This window comes from Talpa occidentalis, unplaced genomic scaffold (genome assembly GCF_014898055.3).
Source record: "Talpa occidentalis isolate TD23 unplaced genomic scaffold, MPIMG_talOcc4v2.1 talOcc4.10, whole genome shotgun sequence".
Classification (NCBI taxonomy): domain Eukaryota; kingdom Metazoa; phylum Chordata; class Mammalia; order Eulipotyphla; family Talpidae; genus Talpa; species Talpa occidentalis.
In genome coordinates, this window is record NW_023600993.1 from 4,532,483 (window position 1) to 4,556,296 (window position 23,814).

The window sequence follows — 23,814 nt, forward strand, 5'->3', positions numbered from 1 at the left end:
AGGCAGGCTTCTTGGAGGAGATGACAGCTACACTGAAACTTGAAGAAAGAGTATCTCTCAGCTGGATGAACAAGACATGGGGTGCGGGTGGCGTATTCCAAAGGGAGCAGCGAGAGCTTTAAGCCCAAAAGGAGCAGGAATCAAGCAGGTTTGAGAAACAACTTGCAGGTAGAAGAACATAAGGTGCTTGCTGGGCACTGGCCAGTGGACCCACTTCCTTAGCCTCCCAGCTATTTCCCTTCAGCAGCCATCTGTTGTCTTTCTCCGCCTAGGATCATCCAGTCCCCTTCTAGAACAGTTTCCTGGTTTTCTTTGAGGAAATCCCCAAAATTCCCCTCCACCAGTCTCAGCTGGGGTAGTTCATGGGAAACTGACACCACCTCCAGTCCTGGGGGTGGGCATGAGACCCAGGCCTGGCCAATCAGTGAACATTATGTTAATCTGGCCACAGTGACTGGAGGTCATTTTCCCAGCCAGGCTTGGCTGGAAACACTGGCAAAGGAGTGTTCTCTTCCACCAGGGGGTGCTGAGTTGATAGGAAGTGAGCTTGCAGTGGGGAGACATCCTTGTCACCATCCCTGTCATGGGAGAAACCTGCCTGATCACGAAGCCAACACTGAGGAAAATGAACCCAACAGAAGGAGAGAGGCTGATTCCCAGGAGCAGACAATCGATGAATGGATGGATGGAAGGATGGGTAGATGGATGAATGGATGCATGGATAGATGGACGGACAGACAGACAGATAGATGGAGCACGCATGGATGGATGAATGGACGGATGAACAGATGGATGGACGAATGAACGAATGGATGGACGGACAGATGGCTGAATGGATGAACAGACAAACATTAAGGTGGGAAAGAAGAGGGAAAGGAAAGGAAGGAAGAGTAAACGGAGGCGGGTTGTGCGGCCTCTGATCCCACAAGCAGGTGGAAGCCGTGGGTAAGAGCTACACCTTCAGCCACGCAGCACTTATTGAACAGTTTATCGTGAGCTGGGTAGTACACCAGCTGCCAGGAACACTACTGTTGGAAGAGACAGGGATATTGCCCTCACGAGCGCACACTCTTCGGGGGAGACAGGCAGTCAACAAGTGCATGAGCTCCTGGATCCAGCCACACCTGAGCTACTGCTCATATAATTCAGTAAATTGTTATTTTTACACAAGCCGGTTTGCACTGGCTTCTTATTTTGCAACTGAGGGAGTCCTGGTGGCAGACTCCCTACCTTCTCACCTGTCCACAACCCACATCAGTCCTGGTCCCAAGTGGCCAGACATGGCGCTTGACTCCGAGACAAATCACACTGTGCAGGCGCCCTGGGCCCATACCACCCCCGCCCCCGGTGCCGCTCCCCCTACCCCCTATCCACCCCACATCACCCAGACCCAGGACAGGCCCATCTCTTCTCTGCGGTCTTCCTGAAGCTGGACAGAAGTCCTCACCCCACCCACTACACACGACACTTGTCACACGCTGTGGCCACATCCCACCCTGAACACAGCATTGGTCGGTGAATGTGCCGAGTAAGGGGATGAAAGTTGAGGTTGTCCAGGGGGAAACCACAGCCTCCGCCCTCCTCAGGGCCATGCCACGCCCCCATGCAATGGTCAGCTGTGACCTTCCAGTGGAGCCTGGTTCCCCCAAAGTCTGAGACGAGCCCCTGTCTCCCCCCAAGGCCAAGCAGCATGAAGAGAGAAGCTCGGGAGGGGCCTCAAAGTCCTCTTTGAGGACCTCCCTGGTGGCGCAACGGGTTAAGCACAGCACTATGAAGCTATCTGCAGCCACTGCAGCACGAGTTCAATCCCTGGCCAGGGAGCTACCCACATGCACAGCAGACCTCTCCTGTCTCCCCGCTGCTCCCCTCAGCAGTGTGTTTCAGTGGATCCACGGGTTCTGTTCCCCGCTCTGTCTCTGGTGAATCCTCTCACCCCCACACCTCTGGTCTGTACCCCAGTTCTTGTAGCATAAATAAATAATTAACAAAACAAAAAAATAAAGTCCTCCTTGAGCTGCGCGCCTTCCTCCCACCGACAACGGAGGTGGAGGCCAGGCTCAGGCACTGCCAGGTTCCCCAGGGTGGGGTGGAACCATTGGGTTCGCTGGGTGACGGTGACGGGGCGTAAAGACGCATTATGAGCCCTTTCCATCCTTCTGGCTCATCTGACTATGTGGGGGAAGGCCCCGGCTGGCGCGCCCAGTACCTCCGCTGAGGCTTTGCAGCACCAGCAGGCACCAACCTTGCTGGAGGCCTTCGTGCTGCTCAGGAAGCCTCCATGGACACCAAGGTGGGCTTCATTTGCTTCCAAACAAACATGGACAAGCAGTTTACATGTATTTACATAGATCCTCAAAGGCATGTCTGCAAGTAGCTTGGGGGAGTAGGCTCTGCTGCTCCCCAGCTAGAGGCCTGCGGCGGCTTCGAGCCGCTCTGCGCCTCCAGGAATGCGACCACCCACCTCCAAGGGCTCTGGCCAGGATGAGACGAGTGAAACCGTGGAAAGGGTCCAGGCCAGGGCCTGGCCCATGGTGAGGGCCGGCTACAGTGGGGGCGGTGAGCGCGAGCGGTGGGGCTGGTGCCCGCCCGTCGCCACAGAGGCGCAGCTGTGCCCAGCAGACCACCTGTGTAGGCAGGGGCGCAGGCCACGTGCACATGGGGGTGCTGGGGTGACTGGAAACGGGTGGGGTGGGGGAGCTGGCACCAGGAGGCAGACATCTCGCTGGGCACCTTTTGTCCTTTTTCATTATTGTTTTCTTGCAGTGCATGTATTATCTATGTCTAAATGTAAATGCTCGGGGTGGCTTTAAAAGGAAGGCCCTCTGGAGTCTGCGCATAGAGAGCGCGGCTGGAGGACGCACTTTGCAGACAAAACGTTCCCAGGCTCCTTGGCCAGGGCAGCGGGTGCTGGAGAGAGAAGGATTCAGAATGAGGTGGGAGATGCGGATGCTCCGCTCCTTCACAAGCACAGCGAGTGAGGTCTGCCGGGAGCCGGGCTTCAGGGCCGCTGGCCCTTGTCAGAACAGTCCAGAGAGAAGAGTCTGCAGTTCCCAACTTTGGGGGAGGGGGGCAGGCAAAGTACTGCAGGTGACCATTTAAAGAGACGCACCACACACAGGCATGAGGACGCGTGGTGGTCACGCCTGAGCCACGACAGCCGTGGGACATCAGTCCAGGAAGGCCACCGTGAGCCGAGCTGGAGCTGCAGCCAGGACCCAGGGGGCAGGCTCCTGCCTCAGGCTCCCCCTCCTCCAGCAGCTCCCTGAGGGTGCTCATGGGGAGGGAGCCGTAGCCTCTGCAGAACCATGCCTGGGGGCCCAGAATCCATTTCCAGCAGCCCAGCCCCTGAGCACAATCAAATCAACTTGAATAAGTGAAAAGCAGGGCCCAGTCATCACTCCAGCTGCTTCTCCCTGTCCCCAGCTGCAACTGTGTGGCTACTCGTATCCCACGCCCCTGTGTACACACCCCCAATACACACCCAGGCCCTGAGTGAGTCCGGGGGCCCTGCAGGCCCTGGAAGGCAGGCCCAGGGCCTGGCGGGAGGAGAGCCACTGAGCAGAGAACAGGTCAGTGGGGCTGCCGCGACAGTCAGTTCAAAATGTCAGTTCAAAATGCGACAGATACACTGGAAAATCTGAGCATATTTATAGTTGAACAGTGGAAGTGGAAACAGAGTGGGCATATTTTTTGCTGTTGTTTCTTTGTGTTTACATCTGGAAGGGGGAGCATCAACCTGTCCTCTCCCTCCGGCCAGGACTGGAAGATGCCAGCCGACACACGTCGGGCAGGTGGGGAGCTCAGCAAAGCCGGCCAGGTGGGAGGCGTGTGTGCATGGTGCAGGGCAAGTGTGCGGGGCACGTGTGCGGGGCGTGATGGGGTGGTGCGTGCATGTGTGCAGAGGCGTGCATGCGGGTGCACTAACACGCTGGCAGCCTTCAGGGGAGAGAGCCCCTGCAGGTGAGGAGGAAGGGGCTGAAGGAAAGAGGAAAGAAGAAGGAGATAACAAAATGCCCCGCCCTGCAGCCTCCTTCTAGCCTTCTTGTCTCCATCTAGGCCAGGAGGACACACGCTTCTTCCTCCCCACCTGCTCCCAGGTCCTTGCGCACTGCGGGCTGTGAGCTCCAGCAGCAGGGACCAGGGCCTACATGTCTGTGCCAGAGGCATTTCCGTCCAGCTGCCCGCCTGTGGTCAGCAGGGGGCGATGTGCTGGCTTCAGGGCACCACACTGGGCATCTGACGCCAGGAGACCAGAGGCCAACTGGGGAGGCGGGGGGGACACCGGGACTTTCCTAGCGCAGCTTTGCCTACGGAGCCCAGAGTGGGCAGCTTCCCGCAGGCGGTGAGTTGGGTCTGGGCTTGAAACATGAGGACGGAGAAGAGCAGCAGAGGAGGAGTGGGTGGTGGGGGAGTCACCGGGGCCAAGGGCTTGGGAGACAGGCCTGTGCAGAGCATGCAGAGCCGTCCGGGGGAGGTCAGGACGAGGTGGAAGCGGCAGGCGGTCTGGACAGGGAGCAGGTGTGGCAGGCCATGGAGGAGTGACCCACAGAGGGGGAACTTACAAAGGAACCTAAAGGGGGGTTCGATCTGACCAGCCCCCAATGTGGAATCTGAGGGAGGAACGTCCTGTTTGGGCAGCAATCTTGCACGCTGGCCCCCCTTCCTGGGGCTGCACCCCAGCCTGCTCCACACCTGCCAGGAGGTGTAAACCGTGACAGTGACTCCAGACACTCGATGCCTCTGTGCTCCCTGGTCTATGCATGCTTTACACACGTGGACGTGACCTTTCACGGGGAGGAGCAAGAAGCAGTCATGGGGTCACAGGGGTCAAGGAGCTGGGGAGAAATCCTTCCTATTCCAGCACTGGATTTGAACCCAGGTCTCTGGCTTCTGAGTCTGTGCCTTAAAGCATAGATGAATGTCCCCCGCAATGCCCTCTGACTCAGTATCTTCTGTTGCCCCAAAACACAGCCCCAGCCCCAAATGGCCTGGGGCTCAAGTTCTGCTCCTGCACTCAGACAAACCTGAGGTCAATGTTTGTAGATTAACTTCTGGCGACCCCACCCCTTTGAGGCTGGGAGGCCTAGGCGCAGAGAGGAGTCCCTTGCCCAAGGCCGCACAGCGGGTGGAGTCTGCAGGAGGCCCGCCTGAAGGCCAGCTGTCGGCAAAGGTGCCAGAGGAGCCTGCAAGGCATTCGAATCTCCGCGAACTTTCACAAACTAACTGTGCTCCCCTGCCCCCAGCAGCACTGAATCAGAAGCTGGGGGTGCAGTCATTACTTCCCCATCTCTCTGGAACGGACACAGCAAGGACACCAGGGTGGCCCAGGCCCGCAGTCAGCCTCCCTCCCCTCTGGGTGCAGAAGGGCCGGGGCCTCCATGCGGGAGCAGAACTTACCGTGTAGAGCTCATTGGTCACCTTCAGGAGCTCCTCGTGCATCTGCAGGCCGATCTCCTTGCTCTGCAACACAAAGGGCAAGCGTCAGAGGGGAGAGGTCACCAGGCGTTTCAAGGTCCTTTTCAACACAGAAGAGGCACAACTGCTTGGGAGAAGGAGAGAGGGAGGAGGGCGCGGGAATCAACTCAAACTCCTTGACCCGCACCTGAATTCCTCACTAGTGTGCATGAAATAAATCCACAGAGAGTCGTTCCTTGCAAGAGGAATTCCTTGGCCCTACAAGTTGGTCCTTCTGTGCCCCTCCGAAGTCTCCAGGCCTGCGGAGCGGGACCCAGCTCTTCAGCCGGGTTTCTGAGGCTCTACAGGACTAGCAGGGGCTGAGTAGACACGCACAGGCCAGGGTTTGGGGGCCATGGACACTGGGATGGGGTGGTGGGCTTTAAGCCGTGCAACCTCTGGGCCCCTCAGCTTCCCCGTGTGCAAGATGAGCCTGTCTCTCCCTTCTTCAAACTGTGCTTACTTGTTTGCTTGGTTGTTCCTGGGGAACTGCTCCCCACTGGAATGAAAGCACTTAGCCCCCCACTCTGGAGGCAGGCATTCAGAACCCAGCTGCTGGCAGGGCGAGCAGCAGACAGCACCCAGCTGAGAGCGCATCAGGGATGGCCTCAGAGGACAAGGCGACAGGCCTTCCCAGAACAGACACCCAAGCCAAAGGCGGGTCCAGCGGGAGACAGAGGTTGGGCAGCTCTAAGGGGTAATCTGTGTCCAGAACTCCCTGGAAGGTGGCTGAAACACCAGTAAGATGGCTGCATCAGGACTCACCACCTCTTGCCCCCTCACCCCCTCCAAGGCATGGACACACCCCGATTTTCCTGCTAGATGCTAAATGCAGACCTCTCAGCGTCTGCTTGGGGGTACCCAGCTCGTGACATTTGGCCTCCCTTCTGCTGAGTCCCTGCAGAGCCAGCCCCACAGTGTGTATCAAAAAGATACACACTGAGTGAGCCCATGAGCGACAGTGGCAGTCTCTCTAGGCTGACATTCCTTATCTGCAAAAGCGGGACAGGGCAGGGGTGGAGAGATAACAAGGACAGCAGCCCCTGGACAAGGGAAGAGCCTGGGAGTCAGCAGTAGAGGCTGAATAACAGCCCCCTGCCAGGGAGCAGGTGAGGAGATTGCCCAGAACAGGGAACACAAAGTTGGCTTTTTTTAATTAACTCTTCCCTTAAGAATCTCCCAGTTTGTGTTCCAGCCACTTTGGAAAGCTGTGTGGAGGTGCCTCAAAGTATTAAAAATGGAACTTCATATGATCCAGCAATTCCACACCTAGGGATCTACCCAAAGGACACAAAAACCTTAATTTAAAAGGACACCTGCACGCCTATGTGTATTGCAGCACTATTTACACTAGGCAAGCTATGGAAACAACCCAAATGCCCAAACATAGATGACTGGATCTAGAACATGTGGTATACATATATACAATGGAATATTACTCGGCCATCAAAAAGATAACCTCATGCCATTCAGAGCAACATGGATGGAGCTGGAAGAGATTGTGCTCAGTGAAATAAGCCAGAATGAAAAAAATGGTTTCCTGGAATACAGAGGGACCAACCTAGAGATCGGGGGCGGGGGTGGAGGGCGGGTAATTATAATAAATTAAAAATCAAAATCAACAGTCAACTATAAACCAGAGACATTCTGCAGGGGACGGAGAAGGAGAAGGATCAAAACAGGGGCGGGAAGAACACAAGGGACTATGGGATGGTGCACGGGGGACCTGGTGGTGGGACTTTCACGGGGAACACGTTTGAGAGAAAAAGCACACACTGTACAACAATGAAGAATGATGTCCAAAAAATCATAAAAAAGGGCCTCCCCGGTGGCGCAGCGGTTGAGCACTGGGCTGGGAAGCTGCCCGCAGCCTCTGCAGTGCCAGTTCGATACCCGGCCGCCGGCAAGGGTCCCGCATGGTGCGCAGAACTCTCCTGTTGCGCCCTCTGCTCCCTCAGCGGTGTACTTCGTCTCTCTGCCTGTTCTGCTCCCCGCTCTGGCTCTGGTGAATCCTCTCACCCTCCCGCGCTTCTGACTGTACCCAGTGCTTGTATAAATAAAATATAAATAAATAGAAAATATTTTTTAAAAATCATAAAAATAATGAAGAACACAAGCGATTCTAAGGCAGGAGGCAGAAAGGGCCTCAAAGGAGTGAACGATGAGGCGATGCAGGAGGAGGAGAGGCGAGACCACAGTCAGGCGGCACGGCCCGAGTGGAGGCGGGAGACTGGGAGCAGAGACGTCTGCGGAGAAGCACAGCAGCAGAACCCGGGGGAGAGGCTTCCGCCAGGGGGCTGGGGAGAAGGGCCGACAGAGCCCAGGCTTCATTCAGGGTGGAACTATTATTTGCCACTGAAGGTTCTGGATCATCAGGAAGGTGAGGACGCCGGGTGGGGAGGGCGCGCCGGGCACGAGGGGCTTCAGGTCTGCCCCATGTTCCCATGACAGGCCCGCAAGCCCCCAGGCAGGGCCTGCCCACCTGCCTCAGCGCTGAGCAAACCAGCACTGAATGTGCAAGACTCAAAGCATTTTGTTTTCTTATGGTCGTGGTTGGCTGGGCAGGGGACTATTCGCAACCACAGTTCCAGAAACGACTGAATGAGGAGCCCAAACCAAACATTCCAGCAAGAGCCCCTCCCACCCAGCCGGGGACCGAGTGGCAGCGGGAGCATGGCAGCCGGCCTGGCCCCGCCACATTTCTCGCATGACTGTCGTGCCTGCCGAGGTCAGCGAGGCGGCGCCTCCTTCACGCGCAGGAAGCTTGTGAGCTTGTGGGCCGCGGGCCGGGATCGCATTGGGCCAGAGAGGGCTCAGCCACCACTCTGCGGTTCCTCGGGGTCGAAAGGGCAGAGCCTGGTCTCTCTGACCCTAATAAGTGTGTAAAATCAGGTGCAGGTGCCCCAGGCCTGCCAGGGCCCATGTTTCTGCCCGTCTTTTGCCACAGCTAGTGCCAGTTAAACTCCCCGTAGGACCAGGCAGCTCGATGGGGTGGGGTCCAGCACAGAGTAGGAGGTTGAGCAGCATCCCAGCAGCACCCCACCCCCACCCCAAGGCATGACAATACACATTGCAGACCCGATGTTCCCTGGGGGCGACATCACCTGGCAGAGACCACCGCCCAGGCTGTGGCCTCTGCCTCTCTGGCCTTCAGACATGTCTTGCTTGACCATTCACTTTTTTCAGAAAATCTGAATCACTTGCCCTCATTTAAAAATCAGGAAATTTCCCTCACAAGTATTGAATTTCAGTTTCTCTTGAAAAACTAGGTCTGGCAATCCCAGCCCCAAGTCTGGCAGCCCTTGGCGGGGTGGGTGCTCCACAGTGCCGGCACCTCCTGTCTCCTGTGCACCCTGGAAGACAGGTGTTTAATGCTCGAAAACCTGTGAGGTGCCCCAGGGTGGCCACCTGGACCACCTGGTGCTTATCAAGTCAGTGGTCCCAGGCAGCTGAGTCACAGAGGCGAGTGTCTTGGTAACAAGAGCTCTTCTTGGACCCCACATTTGAGAGTTGCTCAAGTTGGGGTCCTGAGACTGAGCCTCCCTACTTCAGACTGTTCCTGTAAAAGGACTGACCTCTAGTTAGAGAACATACAAGTTCCCTGGGGCTGGCACCCTGGCTCCCTGGAGATTGGATGGCAAAGGCTTGTGTTCAAAGGAGCCCCACAAATGGCAGCACATGAGCCAGCCGACACCCAGAGAGTGAAACGTGGCCACTTTGCTTTTCTCTTTTGCAAAAACCCCCACACGCTCACATCAAGATGGACTGACTCACGCAAGGCTCCTGAGCTGCAGGTCAGCTCTGGGATGTGAAAAACCCCGCATGGTGCTGTGCCCCTTGTCGATCGTGCTTTTAAGTGAGAAACACCACCCCACACCCCACACCCCACACCCCATATAGGTGCTCAGATCTTAGCGGCTATGTTTGATAAGTTCTGTTTTTCAAAAGGCCTGTCTCCAGTCTCCCTCAAACCAACTGTGAGTGGGCGGTTCCCGAGCTAAAGCCACTCCCTTCATCAGGAAGGCAACACCGGCTTAAAATATTGGGTTTGAATGACAAGATTCCCCAGACTCCCCTCCCCTTCTCCAAAGGGGGCCATTCTAAACAATCCTTCAGAAAGTGTTCACGGGGTGGAATAAGGGGGGTGCGGGCAGGCCCCTCCTGAACCCCAGGCTCCCCAACACCACCCTCGTGGGCAGACTTCTCACCGGCTCAGCTCCACACTCCTCTGTGGGTTACCTTTGTGGACAGTCATGGTTTTCCCAGTTCTGGGGTCCAAACAAACTAAATGAAATAAAAGCAAAAACCTGTGTCTCTTTGAATTCCAAACCCCGGCTTTTCCACACTCCAGCTTGTTTTCTCATTAAATAAGGAAACTTGAGACCCACAGATGTTCCCTATTTAAATATACGATCTGTGTGAGCGCGGGCCATCTCCCACAGCAATTGTGTTGTTATTCCAAAGCAAAGGCTTGAAAGGCGTGTCACGGAGGGGCAGGGCTGCTCTGGCCTGTTCCGGAAGGTCAGCTTCTCCTGAACTGGCCAATTTGAGCAGCCAACGGGCTATTTCTCCAGAACCCTCCTGGCTGGTCCACACCTGGGCTGCGGTGCTCTGCTGTGTCCCAGGTCACCTCCCTGCACCTCCAAACTCCACCACTCTGGACCCCAGTTGTGTCCCCTCCTCCCCTTCAGTGTCTTCCCTTCTCTGCTCCCGGACGCCGCCCTTCTTGCCCGCCCCTTCCCAAACTTATTTATGTCTCCTGTTGCTGCAGCTCCAACTGTTGTCATCTACTTGTTTTTGCAAAAAGCTGGAATGCAGATGTGCGCCCTGAACGCCTCCCCAGTGCGGGGCTGGGGTGCGGGGCTGGGGTGCGGGCTGCAAGGAGACGGAAGGCCCTGGAAGCTCCGCCATTTAGCCAGACTCCGCTGCCCGGGAGCCAGCCACTGGCGGGGCTGCCCTCCTGTGCCCCGTAATTACTCCCTGCAGTTCCCCGAGATCCTGTTTATGTTGAAAGCCCTCATTTTCAGAAATGCTTAAAATAACAAGTTTGAGGAAGTCCAAGGACATCTTGGAATGGCTACAAACAAGGGAACTGATGTGGTCAGGCCAGGAGTTTCTGGATCTCTACCCCAGTAATACTACATATTATTATTAATAATAATACTTATCATTGTTAATAATAATGCTTGGCACTGTTACTACTGCTAATACTTATCATTAAAGATAATAATAACAATAATACTTATTGTTTCTTGATTGCTTAGCCTGTGCCAGACCCTGTGATAACTGCTTGACAGACAGCATCTCGAGGAAACCCATCAGCCCTTTGTGGGAGGCACGATCATTAACCCCACTTTAAAGATTAGGACACAGAGGCCTGGGAGGGCGAGTAATTTGCTCAAGACTGTAGAGCCAATAACTGTGAGTGACTTTCCACCATTCCACTTGTCACTGGGAAAGCCAGCACTCCAAGCGCCTTGACAACCACCCCCCACATTCAAAATTAATTATAAAACAGACACTCCCCTGGCTTAGTATAAGAAGCATAGTAATATTTACCAGACTCTGCTGTAGATCACCATAAATATCAGCTCACATCCAGTGCCAGTGCCAGTGCCAGCTTGCAGAATCTGCAGTGACGAAGTCCGGCCCTGCAGCCACTCAGGCCAAGGTAGCAGGAAATGGCTTGGGGGCTGGCTCTCTGCAGAGCAGGATGCACTCAGCAGCCACCGTGAGTGGCGATGACCCTAATGCTCACCTACCCCTCCCCTCACCCCAGCGCCGAAACTCTTACTCACAGATAAGGAGAGAAATTCAGAGGACTGGAGAGTCTGCATGTCCTGGGGATCCAGACAAAGCTGTCTCCCTGAAAAACTCTCATCTGCCAAACCTGAAGTCACTCAGCTTTGAGCTGCTTTTTCCCTTGCTCCATTATCTTCAAGGTGAAAAGGATGTTGTCAGACTTACTTGTTGGCTTCAAAATGTACTAATTGCTTATTACTGCTGAATCATTGACCTGAGACCTCGTTTGCATTTCCTTGTCATTTTATACTCTGATCTTCTGTTTCACTTGCACTGTTTGTGAATAGGATGTGATTAGGTTATAGTGACATTTCCAAGATCTCTCTACCCATGTATCTTCCCAGCTACCACCTTTACCACTTTCCATGCACCTGTTCATTCACCCATCCGTGCACCCACCCATCCGTGCACCCACCCATCCATGCAGTCATCGTCCACACAGCCCCCCATGCCTGCATACATGCCTCCACCCATCCACCTCGTCACCCACCTATCCCCCATCCATCCATCACTTCTTACCCGCTGTGTCCACCCCAGCCTCCCTGCTCCAGACCCCGGTTTCTCGTCCCCCATTAATCTGCACACTACCATATACATGAAACCACACATATCAGCTCTCCCTGAGTCCATCCCTTTTCAAATACACCAAATACACCAGATGAGTCATCCTGAATCTTAGCTCTGATCAGCCCCTATTCAAAAACCTTCAATGACTCTCCAATCCTAGAAAATAAAGCTCAGCTTCTCCCTCCAATACCCAAGTACCTCCTTGCTCTCTCTCCATCTTCCCTTCCTTCCCCCACAACCCTTAATTTCAGACTAGTTTAAAACACGCAGACTGGTAGAGAGAACAATAACAAACACCGTGAACATATAACCTGAATTAAAGGACTATTAGGATTTTGCCATTTTTGCTTCCACTTTACTCCAAGGAGGGAGCACTATGTGGAAACTATCAAAGTGCTCTGTGTCCTTCCTTCCTCTCATGCCTCCCTTACGAGCTCACCTTTGCAGTTTCATTTTGCCACCCAACACTTGCTTGCACACTGTCGGCCTCAGGATACATGCAGACTAAGTTTCTTCATGTTAATGACTGAATACGACACCATCATAGGAAAATCCATGGTTTATTCAACCCTTGCCTGCAGGAGGCACTCTTTAGGAGACGTCTCTCTGTTTCTTTCACGCACGCACGACTGCAGAAACCTTCCCTGGCTGGTCTGTGCGTGTGCAGGTAGACCAGCGCATCTTTAGGTCCTGCTTGGAGGTGAACTTGCTGGCATCTGGGCTTTGTACTCCGCCTTCAGTGTCACTAGATGCTGCCCAATTGTCATCCGGAAGGTCCGGACCAATAAACATGCCTCCTAGCTGGATGTCAGGGTCCCAGCTACTCGCATTCTTACCAGCACTTAGGACTGGTTTACCCACCTAACGGGACATGGCTGTGTCTCGTTTTGCTTTATTTTCCTCCTCCTGATTGCCGGGAAGTATGAGCATCTTTTCTTTAGATCTTTAACATCTAAATTCCATTCTATGGGATGCACCCGTTTTTATTTTGTACCCATGTTTCTTGGGTTGCTTGCCCTTTTCTTACTAATTTGTGGGAGCTGACTTTACATGCCGGGTATTAACCTTTATTAGTTCTGTGCATGCTTGACAGCTTCTCATCTACATTTTTGCTTGATGTATTTGTTGTAGAAAGATTTATTTTTACGACATGGAATTCATCAATATTTCCCTTTATGGTTTGTGCTTTTTAATTTTTTCTTTAAGCTGTCTTTTCCCATCCCCAAAGTTTTAAATAAAATCTCCTATATTTTCTTCCCCAAATTCTGAAGTTTTGCTTTTTTACCTTCAGCATTTTCATATATCTAAAATATATTTATGGCCTCCCCTGGTGGCGCAGGCAGTTGAGCACAGCGCTGTGATGCTGTCCACAACCTCTGCAGGGTGGGTTTGACCTGAGAGAATCCCACATAGCACAGCAGACCTCTCCTGTCTCGCCCTCTGCTCCCCTCTGCAGTGTATTTCAGTCTGTCTGCCTGTTCTGTGCCCCACTCTGCCTCTGGTGAATCCTCTTGCCCTCCCACACATCTGGCCTGTACCCCAGTTCTTGTATGCATGAATAAATAAATCTTTAAATAAATAAATAAAATATATTTAGGAAACTAAGTGGAAGTCTTACTTTTTGTATATAAAAAAGTGTGTATGTGTATGTATAAAATCAGTTCTTAAAAATAACCAGAAAAGGACAACCAAGGAAATGGGCCCCTTTTGCTAGACAGTCTCTCCACCTACTCCACCCCCATCCCCCATCTGTAATGCATCCCTGCCATGGGCCATGTTCCCATCTGTTTCTGGGCTCTCTATGCTGTCCCCCTGGTCAGTTATCTAGCACTAAGCTAGTACTAGCCGTTTTACTAACCATCACTTAGTAGAAGTCTCAGTAGCCCATAACACAAATACTCCAACAAACAACAAAATTATAACCTACAGAGCTTATTTTCTTATAATGGTGTGATAAAGTTAGAAATCAAAAGCTGGCTTTAAAAAAAAAATCTTGAAACTAGAAGAAGCATACTTCTGAATAATTCATGGGATGAAGAAGAAATTATGATGGGAATTAGGAAATATTTATGTCTGAATGACAATGAAAGCATCATTTATCAAAACTTCTAGGGTGCAGCTAATTTGTTGCATTAGTGGCATAATCATTCTTGTTTTCTAATGTATGCAATTTTAGATTACATTTTTTAATTAGATGTGGCTGGCACATGGGAACACTATTAACTTTTATATATTGATCTTGTAACCAGTCATCTTGCTGGACTTTTTTCAGCAGAAAGCATGAAATTTGCTGTTGCATTTTGGCAAATACCCTTTATCAAGTTAAGGAAGTTCCTATTTATGCATTCTTAATTTGTTGAGAGTTTTTTACTTTCAGTGGTTAAAAATTAGATGCATGCCTTTTAAAATTCAAGAATGCCACTTCTCTCACTTGCTCCCCCCTTCCCCTCCACTGCACAGGATGGGGGTCCTGGCCAATGTAATAAGACAAGAAAAAGAAGTAAGAGGTTATAAAAGAAAAAGAGTCATCACTTAGAACTAATCAGTAGGTGGTTTCCTGGGCATATTTTCTTATTTCTAACTCTTTTTTAAAATGTGTGTGCCAGGCCTCCCCGGTGGCGCAGCGGGTTGAGTGCCACGCTGTGAAGCTGGCCGCAGCCTCTGCAGTGCAGGTTCGATTCCCAGCCAGCCAGGAAGAAACCCATATGGTGCAGCAGACCTCTTCTGCCTCACCTGCTGCTCCCCTCTGAGTGTCTTCGGTCCTTCTGCCTGTTCTGCTCCCCACTCTGTCTCTTGTGAATTCTCTCACCCTCCCGCGCCTCTGACTATACCCCAGTTCTTGTATAAATAAATAAATTTAAAAAATAAAAAATAAAATGTATGTGCCAAGAATAAAATATTCCTTCATCCCATCTCTAATCTTAATTCTCAAAGTCCCAGTAATCATCCTAATATTAGCTAATACTTATTGATTGCTTGCTGTGAACCAGATAGGCATTTTATATCATCTTTTTAAAGGCCTGTGACAACCCTATAAAGGAGGTCATGTCAGTGCCACTTTGAAAAAGACAAAACTGAGAGGATCAGGGGTTAGGCTGAGTTTTCATGGCTGGAAAGTGCAGGGACTGAGCCAGAAATTCTGTAATCCTCAGACAGCACAAGACTGCAATACCAGCCTGCCTGCTCATGACCCAGACCCACAATTTTTTTCACTTGGTCTTTGGTCTGGAATCCCATCTCTCTCTCTGAATCTTGGCACAGCTGCATGGACACGGCAATGCACCACCCATTCCCCTTCAGGACAGGAGGGCTCATTCTTCCAGCTGCAGGGAGAGCTCCAGACACCCAGAGCTTTAGCCCTCTTTGAAGCTGCCTCCAGGCTCTGTCCAAGGCCATGCTCCCTTCCACGAGTACCAGAGGAGTATAAAGGCTCAGCCTCCTCCCCACAACCCAGGGCCATGTGGGAGGGCCAGGTTAGCTTCAGTTCTCCTCAGGGAATCAGCCGAGGCCTTTGCTGTGCCTACACCACAGCAGATTCTCTACTGGATGACACCTGCTTCCCTCCCTTCTGCAAGTGCACTCACTAATACACCCACACCCTGTCTGTTGGCTTCCAGAGGAACCCAATCTAGGGTAGATCCCAATCCTTCCAGGCTCACTTTCAATGTTGCTGCCCCCCCAAAGCCTCCCAAGTCCCCCAGTCGGGATGGGAAGTCCTCCCTCCTCTGGACCAAGCTCCCTCTGCTGTATTTGAGTCACTGCTACATCTGTGTGTGGAGGACCTTAGGTCTGACTTATTTCTCTATCTTCTTCAGCACCTGTCTCTTAACACCGAGCCTGGGCTCCGGGGTCAGACACATCTGGACCCCAGAGTCAGACATACCCCAGCTCCGCATTTATCAGCATCAGAGTCCTCATCTGTAAAGTGGGGTGATGACAGCATCTCAGGCTTTAAGAATTAAATATCTAATGGATGCAAAGCCTAGAGCCTGCACGCAGTAAGCACTCCCTACATGTTTGTAATGTCTAATTACTGTTTACCTACTGCCGTGATGGCGCTAATATGGACTTAGTGAGGGAGCGGGGACGGCCTGATATCAAGCAGCTCAGCAGGCCCTGCTAGCAGTGTGAGTGCACAGCTCCCCTCCCTGGAAGACCATGCAGATTGGCTGAAGGTCCACATCCCTTGGCAGTTGGCCCACTTTACATTCTCTCTCTCTCTCTCTCTCTCCCTCTCTCTCTCTCTCTCTCTCCATCAGGCCTCCTAGCTGCACCCTCCAGCATGCAAACCCTCACTCTTTCCCGCAACCCAGAACTGAAAAACAAACTAGGTTTGGAATCCAAGGCCATTGGTGCTTTTGATCTTGGTTACAAGGCAAGGCAATTATTGGAACACAAAAGCCCTGATTTATTTATGAAATGCCAGGGACATCTTTGAGGCGGGAAGGAGGAAACTCACTGAAGACCAAGCCCTTATTGCCACACAGAGAAAGGCTGCTTTCAAACACAAGTCCCCCAAATGCCCTCTCTTCTCTGTGAAGAGTCTCTCCTCATTAGTGCTTCCTCCAGAACACTGCTGCTTCCAACAATCACATTCACCTCGCGGTGGGGCAAGTAATTAAATTCCACAGGCATCTGAGCACAGAATAATGGATGGCTATTGTTAAGGGAGCTGAGGCTGAAAGTGGAATGAGCTTCGCAGCCCAGTCTCAGAAACAGTGAGGGGCAGACAAGGGACCCTCCTGCAGGCGCGCAACAGGGGTGGAGGATTCAGGACCGGAGCTGGGCCTGAAAACCCGCCCTGGGGGCCAGCCTCTGCGCTTACCAGTGGGGTCTCGGTTTCCACCCCTGGAAACCTGGAAGGCTGGACCAGATGGGTCCCTGACTGTGCGGTCCCCAGACCAGCAGCAGCACAGCCTGAGCACTTGTCAGAAAGGCAGACCCTCAAGCCTCATTCTCATCCACTGAGCCTATGGGGTGGGGGCCATCAGCCCACAGCGCAGAACAATCCCTGCTCATGTGGACTGAAATGTTCACCAAGGACCTGCTTTGGCTACAGGTTGTTTTACTTAAAAGTCGCAGTTTCCAAGGACCAAAGGAGGACGTGAAGGAGGACTTAGGGCAGGTCAGAGGAGACCTGTGGTGTGACCAGACGGGGCAAAACACAAAGCAAGTCACAGGGGGACACCTGAGTCACGGGGGACAACTGGAGAGCCAGGAGTGTTACCAGAGGCCGGAGGGACCTGGGTGGGTGGTGGTGGCTTCTGTCCCCAGTACCTGACACGTTTCCACGTGGGCTTGACTGATGGACAGAGCAGGACTGTGTCAGGTTTCATCTCAGCACTGGGGCAAAATTTCTGTTGATCACGCTTGTCCCCAAAAGGAACAAGCTGCCCAAGAGGCAGCCAGGGCCTTCACGAGAAAGCTCCAGCAGAGGGAGGACAACGTCGACAGAGAGTGGGGAAGGCCTGGAAGGGCAGGCCTAGTGGGATCAAACGGCTCCTCTGCCCTTCTGGTGAGAGCACCCCGTTTTTCCTGGAGAACCACCTTCGCCATTTTCCACCCTACACCTCAAGTGGGGTAGGTCCCCCTAAAGGGGGACATCTGGCCTTGGGTGTGTTTCCCAGGCCTGGTCAGCCCACACTGTTTCTCACTGCCACAGGCACAGCTTCCAGAGTGCTCTCCTGACCCGTGCTGGGCCCGTCAAATGCCCATGTGACCCCAGTCCAGAAAACAGGGTGCTCGCATTCCTCTGGACTTGAGGCAGGTAGTGTGAAAGCCTGGGTCGCCCAACCAGCAGGAAACTGACTGGGGAAGAGCCCGTCCCCCTAGCAACTGGAAAGAGGAGGAAACTGGAGCAGACCTGCAGAGTCTGAGTGCTGGCAACACCTTCTGTGCTCTGATGCCCCCTGCCTGAAGCTGGTCGACTGGAGAGCTGGTCGGTTCCCTTTCTTCCTTCAAGTCAGCTGAGCTTGGTTTCTGCTGTTGCATCTGGAAGTGTCCTGACCCTACGTCAGCCTCTGAGGTCCAGCCTCTGAGGTCAGCCCAGGTCCACCGGGCTACGGTGCATGCGCCTCTCACACCTAGACAAGGGCTGGCGGCCCACGTGCTCCATCCACCCCGACAAGTCCTGGATAGCATGTGGATCTGAGGCCTGCCTAGTCATCAGAACATACTGCACTGCCCAAGGGGACCCGAGAATCGTGGAACGGTGAGCGATTAAGTGAAACAGCTCCCTGGCTGGAGAGAAGCCGGCAGGCTGGGCAGCTGCTCAGGCCCAGCCTGCAAGGCACCTGCCTGGAAGTCACTCCCTCCTGAAGATTCGGTGCCAGCATGTGACCTGGAGTGGGGAGAAGGCACACCCATCCCAATAGCTGGGTCCTGCTTAGAAAGGGGGTTCTTTGGGGTCACGAGTGAGCACCCATATAATAAGCACCTACTGGATGCCAGGCCTGAGCTGGACACTTTGCCTGGACACCACCCTCCACAGCAGCCCCCAGGTTTCAAAGATGAGAAAACTGAGGCTCACAGAGCCTGGCCCAGGAGGCAGTCATGAGCTGCAGGCCAAGGCGGAGACACACTGCCTCCTGCTGGTGACGACGGGGGCAGCAGTCTGGCTCTGCCTGCAGCTTCCCAGGCGTCTCCTCATCCGTAAGACGGGGTGAGGGGCCATCAGTGCCCCAGGCTGACCAGACACTGGCTCCCCAGTGTTCAAAGGTCTGCAGGCAGCACTAGTGGGAAGGAGTGAGGCCTCGGTACCCTGATATCTGTCACTGACGCCACACAAAGGGCCAGGCCCCACCTTGGCTCCCCCAGGCCCACAAGGACCTGGCTTTCCTTTGTTCCCAGGCACAGGCCTGGTAACAAGGCTGCCAGGAGCTCAGCTGTAGACGTTGTTTCATTATTTTCCACCCCGATAACTTCCATCACTAGTGAGGCTGCTGTCAGCCTAAATGAGACCTGAAAAGATTTATCTCACTTGTCCCAGGGCTCAGCTCAGGGAAAAGACCCTTGGTTTCCTCCAGGCCCCAGTGACCCTCTCTCTCCAAGTCCCCCCCACCCAGGGAAAAAGACGTGCCAGCGGCCACCAGCGGGGGCCTGTGATAGAACCAAGTGACCTGAGTCACTTCAGGGTGGCTTTGCAAAGCACGGTGTGATATTTCTTTATTGTGCTGTATTTACCTTCCTGATTGTGTTTGCTCATGCAAATATTGAGCTTAGGCCACATTTCATAAACACAGCCCCACGAGGAGCCCAGGGCCTGCCACAGGGCACGAGGGAATTAGCCCATGATTGCAATTTTGCTCTGGAGGTCTTCCTCCAAGTGGACAATCCAAATACAGACTGGGGAGAGATGATTAGATTTTAAATCAACTTGTCCTCTTCCTGCTCTTCTAGCAATCCCAGGCCACCTCATTCTAAAATTGGCATCTGGTGAGAATGATGAGCTGGACTATTTTAGTAGCAATAGTCTCTTATGTCTGTATAGCTCCCGGTTATCTTAGTAGCAATCGCCTCTGATATTCCTGTTATCCTAGGTTATATCTGTGGTACAGTCGCTTACAGCCACGTGATGCTGACTAGCTTTCCTGACATTTACAAAGTGACATCTATCACCATTTCACAAATGAGGAAACTGAGGCACAGAGAGTTCAAGTAAGAAGCCCAAGGACACACAGCAAATAAGTGATGGAACCAGGATTATGAACCAAGGAACTCAGGAATTCTAGACCTGAAGACCTCACCCTGAGTCACCTCTCAGGGATGCGCCCTCCCACACAGGCAGGCAGGCAGGCAGGGCAGACAGGGCACACGCACACATGCTTCATACAATCCTCACACTGCCCCTGGGGTGTGGTTGATGTTTAACCCCATTTGATAGCCAAAGAGGATGTGGCTCACTCTAGTTAAATGACTGGCCTATTTTATGGACAAGGAAACGGAAGTTCACAGAAGCGAATTCGGTTCTAGAAACACCAAGGCAGCACGAGTGTTCGCCAGGCTCTGAGCAGGGGGCTTGGGTACAGGGACTCAGCAGCCATGGGAACTGCTCCCTGCTCACTGGGCTCCCGGGAGCAGAACGGGGAGACCTTCCTGAGAACAGCTGAGCGCTCTGTTAAAGCCCTTAAAAATAAGGAAACTTTTGACCCCAGAATTGTCACTGCAGAGACTGATATCTGTCACTGACGCCATACAGAGGACCAGGCCCCACCTCGGCTCCCCCAGGCCCACAAGGACCCGGCTTTCCTTTGTTCCCGGGCACAGGCCTGGTAACAAGGCCGCCAGGAGCTCAGCTGTAGCCATTGTTGGGGTGCTAACAGCAGTGATTGTGGCAAGGTGTGTAAACAAGCAGCTCACGGCAGAACGCGCCACGATAGTGTGGAAACAGCCGTCAGTGTCCAACGGTAAGAGGATGGCCGCACAAATTAGGATGCATCTACATCTTGAACTACTATGGCATCACTCCAAATGTTACAGAAGCACGCGGGCATGGGGACATTTGGTGGCGGAGAGTTAGGGTAATTTGCTAAGTGCCATCAGCAGGCAGTGTCGCCTCGCGTGCAGCTGGACCCCCCTTGGCAAGCGCATATGTACATACGAGAAAATGTGGGAGTGTGAGCCCTCAGACAAGCCCACGCACACGCCTGTCCCGGGACACCCAGGGTTCATGGCCGCGTAGTGACAGCTGAGGCGCTTTCCGTCTCTGTCTGTGCACCCCAAGTGTGCGGTGCCCGGCCCCTCACACGTCTGCCCTGCTGGTCCCGTGATCCCCACCCGCCCTAGCAGCCCGGTCCACAGCTGGGGGGTGGGGTGGGGGGCGTGCTGGGCCCAGGCGTGTGAGTCAGCCCGGCTCGCCCACCTTTTTGAAGAGCCGGATGACGTCCTCGCTGATCTGGGAGAGGCGGACGATGACATTGTTCATGAAGATGTCGTTGAGGGTGGCGTGGTCTCGGCTCTCCCGCCTGGTCTGATGCAGGACCAGGTACCAACAGTTCACGGGCGACAGCAGGTACTGGTCCTTCCTGCGGACACAAAGAGCTCAGGTTGACTTCACGGGAACGACAGCCACGGCGGCTCTGGGAACCCCGCGGGTCCCTCCACAGTCAGTTTTATTCCAGCACATTGACAGCCGGGAAAAAGGGGCCGGCAGAGCTGAAGCCTCTTCCCAAGCCGGGGCGGCCTGGCCTGCCCTCCCAGTGGTGGATGCAAATCGACCACCTTCTCTCCCCCCATCTTTGCCTTCCCAACCCCGGGGTCCCTCCAGCTCTAACTTCTCTGTCCACTCCCAGGGTCAGTCTCTCTCTCTCAGCCTCCTGGAAACCATTGCCTTGGCCCCTGATGGCGCTGGGGGTGCAGAGGGCCCAGGAGGAAGCCCAGTTCTGGGGGCTTAAGGGGAGCAGCTTTGAGTCAAGTCCATAAAGCACAGCCACGGCCCCACCGGCACCGCTGACGGCTACCTCGCAGCCTCCGGCCTCTCCAAGCCGGCCCCCGGACGAGCAGCCGCGGCCTGGCCGGGGCCTGGTTAGACAGTTTCTCAGGCCCGCGAGACCTGCCGAATCAGCTCTGACCAATTCTCGCTGAGGGCTGAGAACCACCACTCTCTGTACTGCTGTTTCCTGGGCTTGGGAAACGGGGCGCTCCCAAAAACGAAGTTGGGGAGCACCTCTCGTCTATGCTTTACCAGCCCTGGGTGTGCCTGGTCTCCGGGAAGAGGCAGGAAGGGCAACTAGAAGCCAAAGTCCTCACATGGCAAAACCCACATTGCCAGCAGGTGTCTGGGCTGAGCTCTCGCCCTCGGACCCTGCTCGCCTTCCTCCCTCTCCAGGCCGGGAAGGAGGCGTGAGAGGCAGGGTGTGGGGAGAGGTCGGGCTGAGAGGGTGGACACCTGCGGGTTCTGGCCCTGGTCACACGGGCTCCAGCTCTCACAAGACTCCCTGGCCTGGTCATCCTCCAAAGCAAGTGCAAGTGCTGGGGAACAGCCCCGAGGGCTCTGGGCAGCCGCCCCCCAGCTCCTCCACTTGGGGAGCACAGGGGAGGAAGGACCACTTGACCAACGGGCATTTTTCCTGCCACCAAACAAGCTGAACATTCTTCTCGGTCGCAGGGATTTGGGAGAAGGGAATCTGGTCTCGCGGAGGAAGGGCCTGGAGGGTGGTCTGAACTGCGGGCGGAGAAGCAGCCCGAGGGGACTGCCTGCTCCTTTACCAGAGACTCGGGGAGAGCCGGCCCTCGCAGCCCAGACCCCTCGGCACTTACGCCAGGTGGGGTACGGGGGGCCGTGACTCAGACCTGCCTTGGCGGGGCCCAGAGTCGACAGCCAGGGCAGCAGAATGGATGTCAGTGAGAGCTGCAGGCTGCTGGGCAGAGAACCGGGAGGGCGCCATGGTCTTGCCTGCCACGGTGGAGGTACCCTCTCTGCGTGCCCCGTGCTACGGAGGCCCTGTGCTCCCAGGCTAAGATGTCCCAGCAGGCACCTTCACACACACACTCAGACACACGCACAGGTTTGTGCTGGGTCTTGAAGAACGGGAGGAGGGGCAGAGACCGGGAACTGCAGGTTGAGGCAACTGTAGGTACAAGACAGAGAAGTAGCCCAGTGGAAGCAGACTCTCAAATGTCTTAGGGGCTGGTTGGCAGGACATGAGTCTGGGGTGACAGGTTAATGTCTTGGCTGGGGGGGCCCCTGAGTTCCACGCTAATGAGTTGGGACTTTATCCTCAAGGTCACACGGTTCTCAACCTGGGTTGTACGTTCACTGCTGCACCTCCCCCTGCAGTGACCTCTAGGAATCCCTAGGTCCGGCTGGGCAAGGAACCAGCGCGCAGGGGGAGAACAGCAAACTCCCTGAAGACATAGATAAGACGGAAGCCTGTTGAATGATAACGACCCCCAGGAGCCACTACAGGAATGCTGACCGCACGGAAACTCATCTCGCCTTCTCAAGGCCCACAGACTTTATTCTAATACAACTGTCTCTCTAAAATCTTTCCTCTTTCTAAAATCTTTTCTCTTTCTCTGTCTAAAAAGGTCATTGGTTTGCCGATTAAAAAAGAACATACGAAATCTAATAACTAGGCTGATTCAAATGAAATGTTACTAAACTCTGTGTATTAATAGAACTGTTAGCTTAATAATTTCTCTGTTGTATGCTTAGCCTTGTTAGCATTAATCTTAATGATACAAATATTACATTGTGAAAAGTAAAATTCACCCGTGCTAATTAATAGTAATTTAGTGGTAGTGAGTAGTTTAAACAAAAAGTAATCACATAAAATAAAAAGAAAAATTAATAGCCTAACTACTTAGGAATGCGCCTGGGTCCAGATGTAAATCACGGCCCTGTCAATGATAAGCTAAACCTATGAGCAAGTTGATTTCTTCACTGATGTTTGCTTTTAGAAAACATATATATACTGGTCACCAACTCAAATTAAATTACACTCAGATTTACACTTTCTCTTGAAGTGTGTCTGTTTGTCATTTCTTTAACCGAATCCCTGACCACCCTGCGCAGTCTCTCAACCCTGAGACGGCCTCATCGTTCACTGCTGTGCTGGTCTGCGGCAGTTCACCTGTGTGAGCTTTTAAAAAACACCAGGCCAAGGCCCCAGCCAAGACCAATTAAGGTAGACTCTCTCAGGGGAGAGCCCTGGTTCTGGTATTGTCGCAATAGTCTCTTGAAGATTCTAATGTTAAGAATGCCTGCTCTGGGCAGTGGGGAGTCACAGAAGTTATCTAAGCAGCTATGATCTTACCAGTGTGCGCCATTAAAACATCACTGAGGGCAGACTGGAGGGTGGGCGTGTGGGGAGGTTGATGGACGCATGGGTGGATAAGGATGGATGGGTGGGTAGGTGGGTGGGTGGATGGATGGGTAGAGGCCTGGGGCTGGAGGCAGGAGGGCCAATCAGCGGGTGACCTTAGTCCAGGAGGAGAGAGATGAGGAGGGCCTGGCCGGTGGCCAGAGGAGGCTAGAGCTGAGAGAGTCCT

At 53.6% G+C, this 23,814-nt stretch overlaps 1 protein-coding gene across 1 annotated transcript in view; it reads right to left on the reverse strand.

The window, feature by feature from the left end:
- SRGAP3 (SLIT-ROBO Rho GTPase activating protein 3) overlaps nucleotides 1–23,814 on the reverse strand; it is a 161,277-nt gene that overhangs the window by 44,016 nt on the left and 93,447 nt on the right. The window contains 2 exon segments of the mRNA XM_054695447.1: nucleotides 5,398–5,460; nucleotides 20,684–20,846. Coding sequence (XP_054551422.1) covers nucleotides 5,398–5,460; nucleotides 20,684–20,846 — 226 coding nt within the window.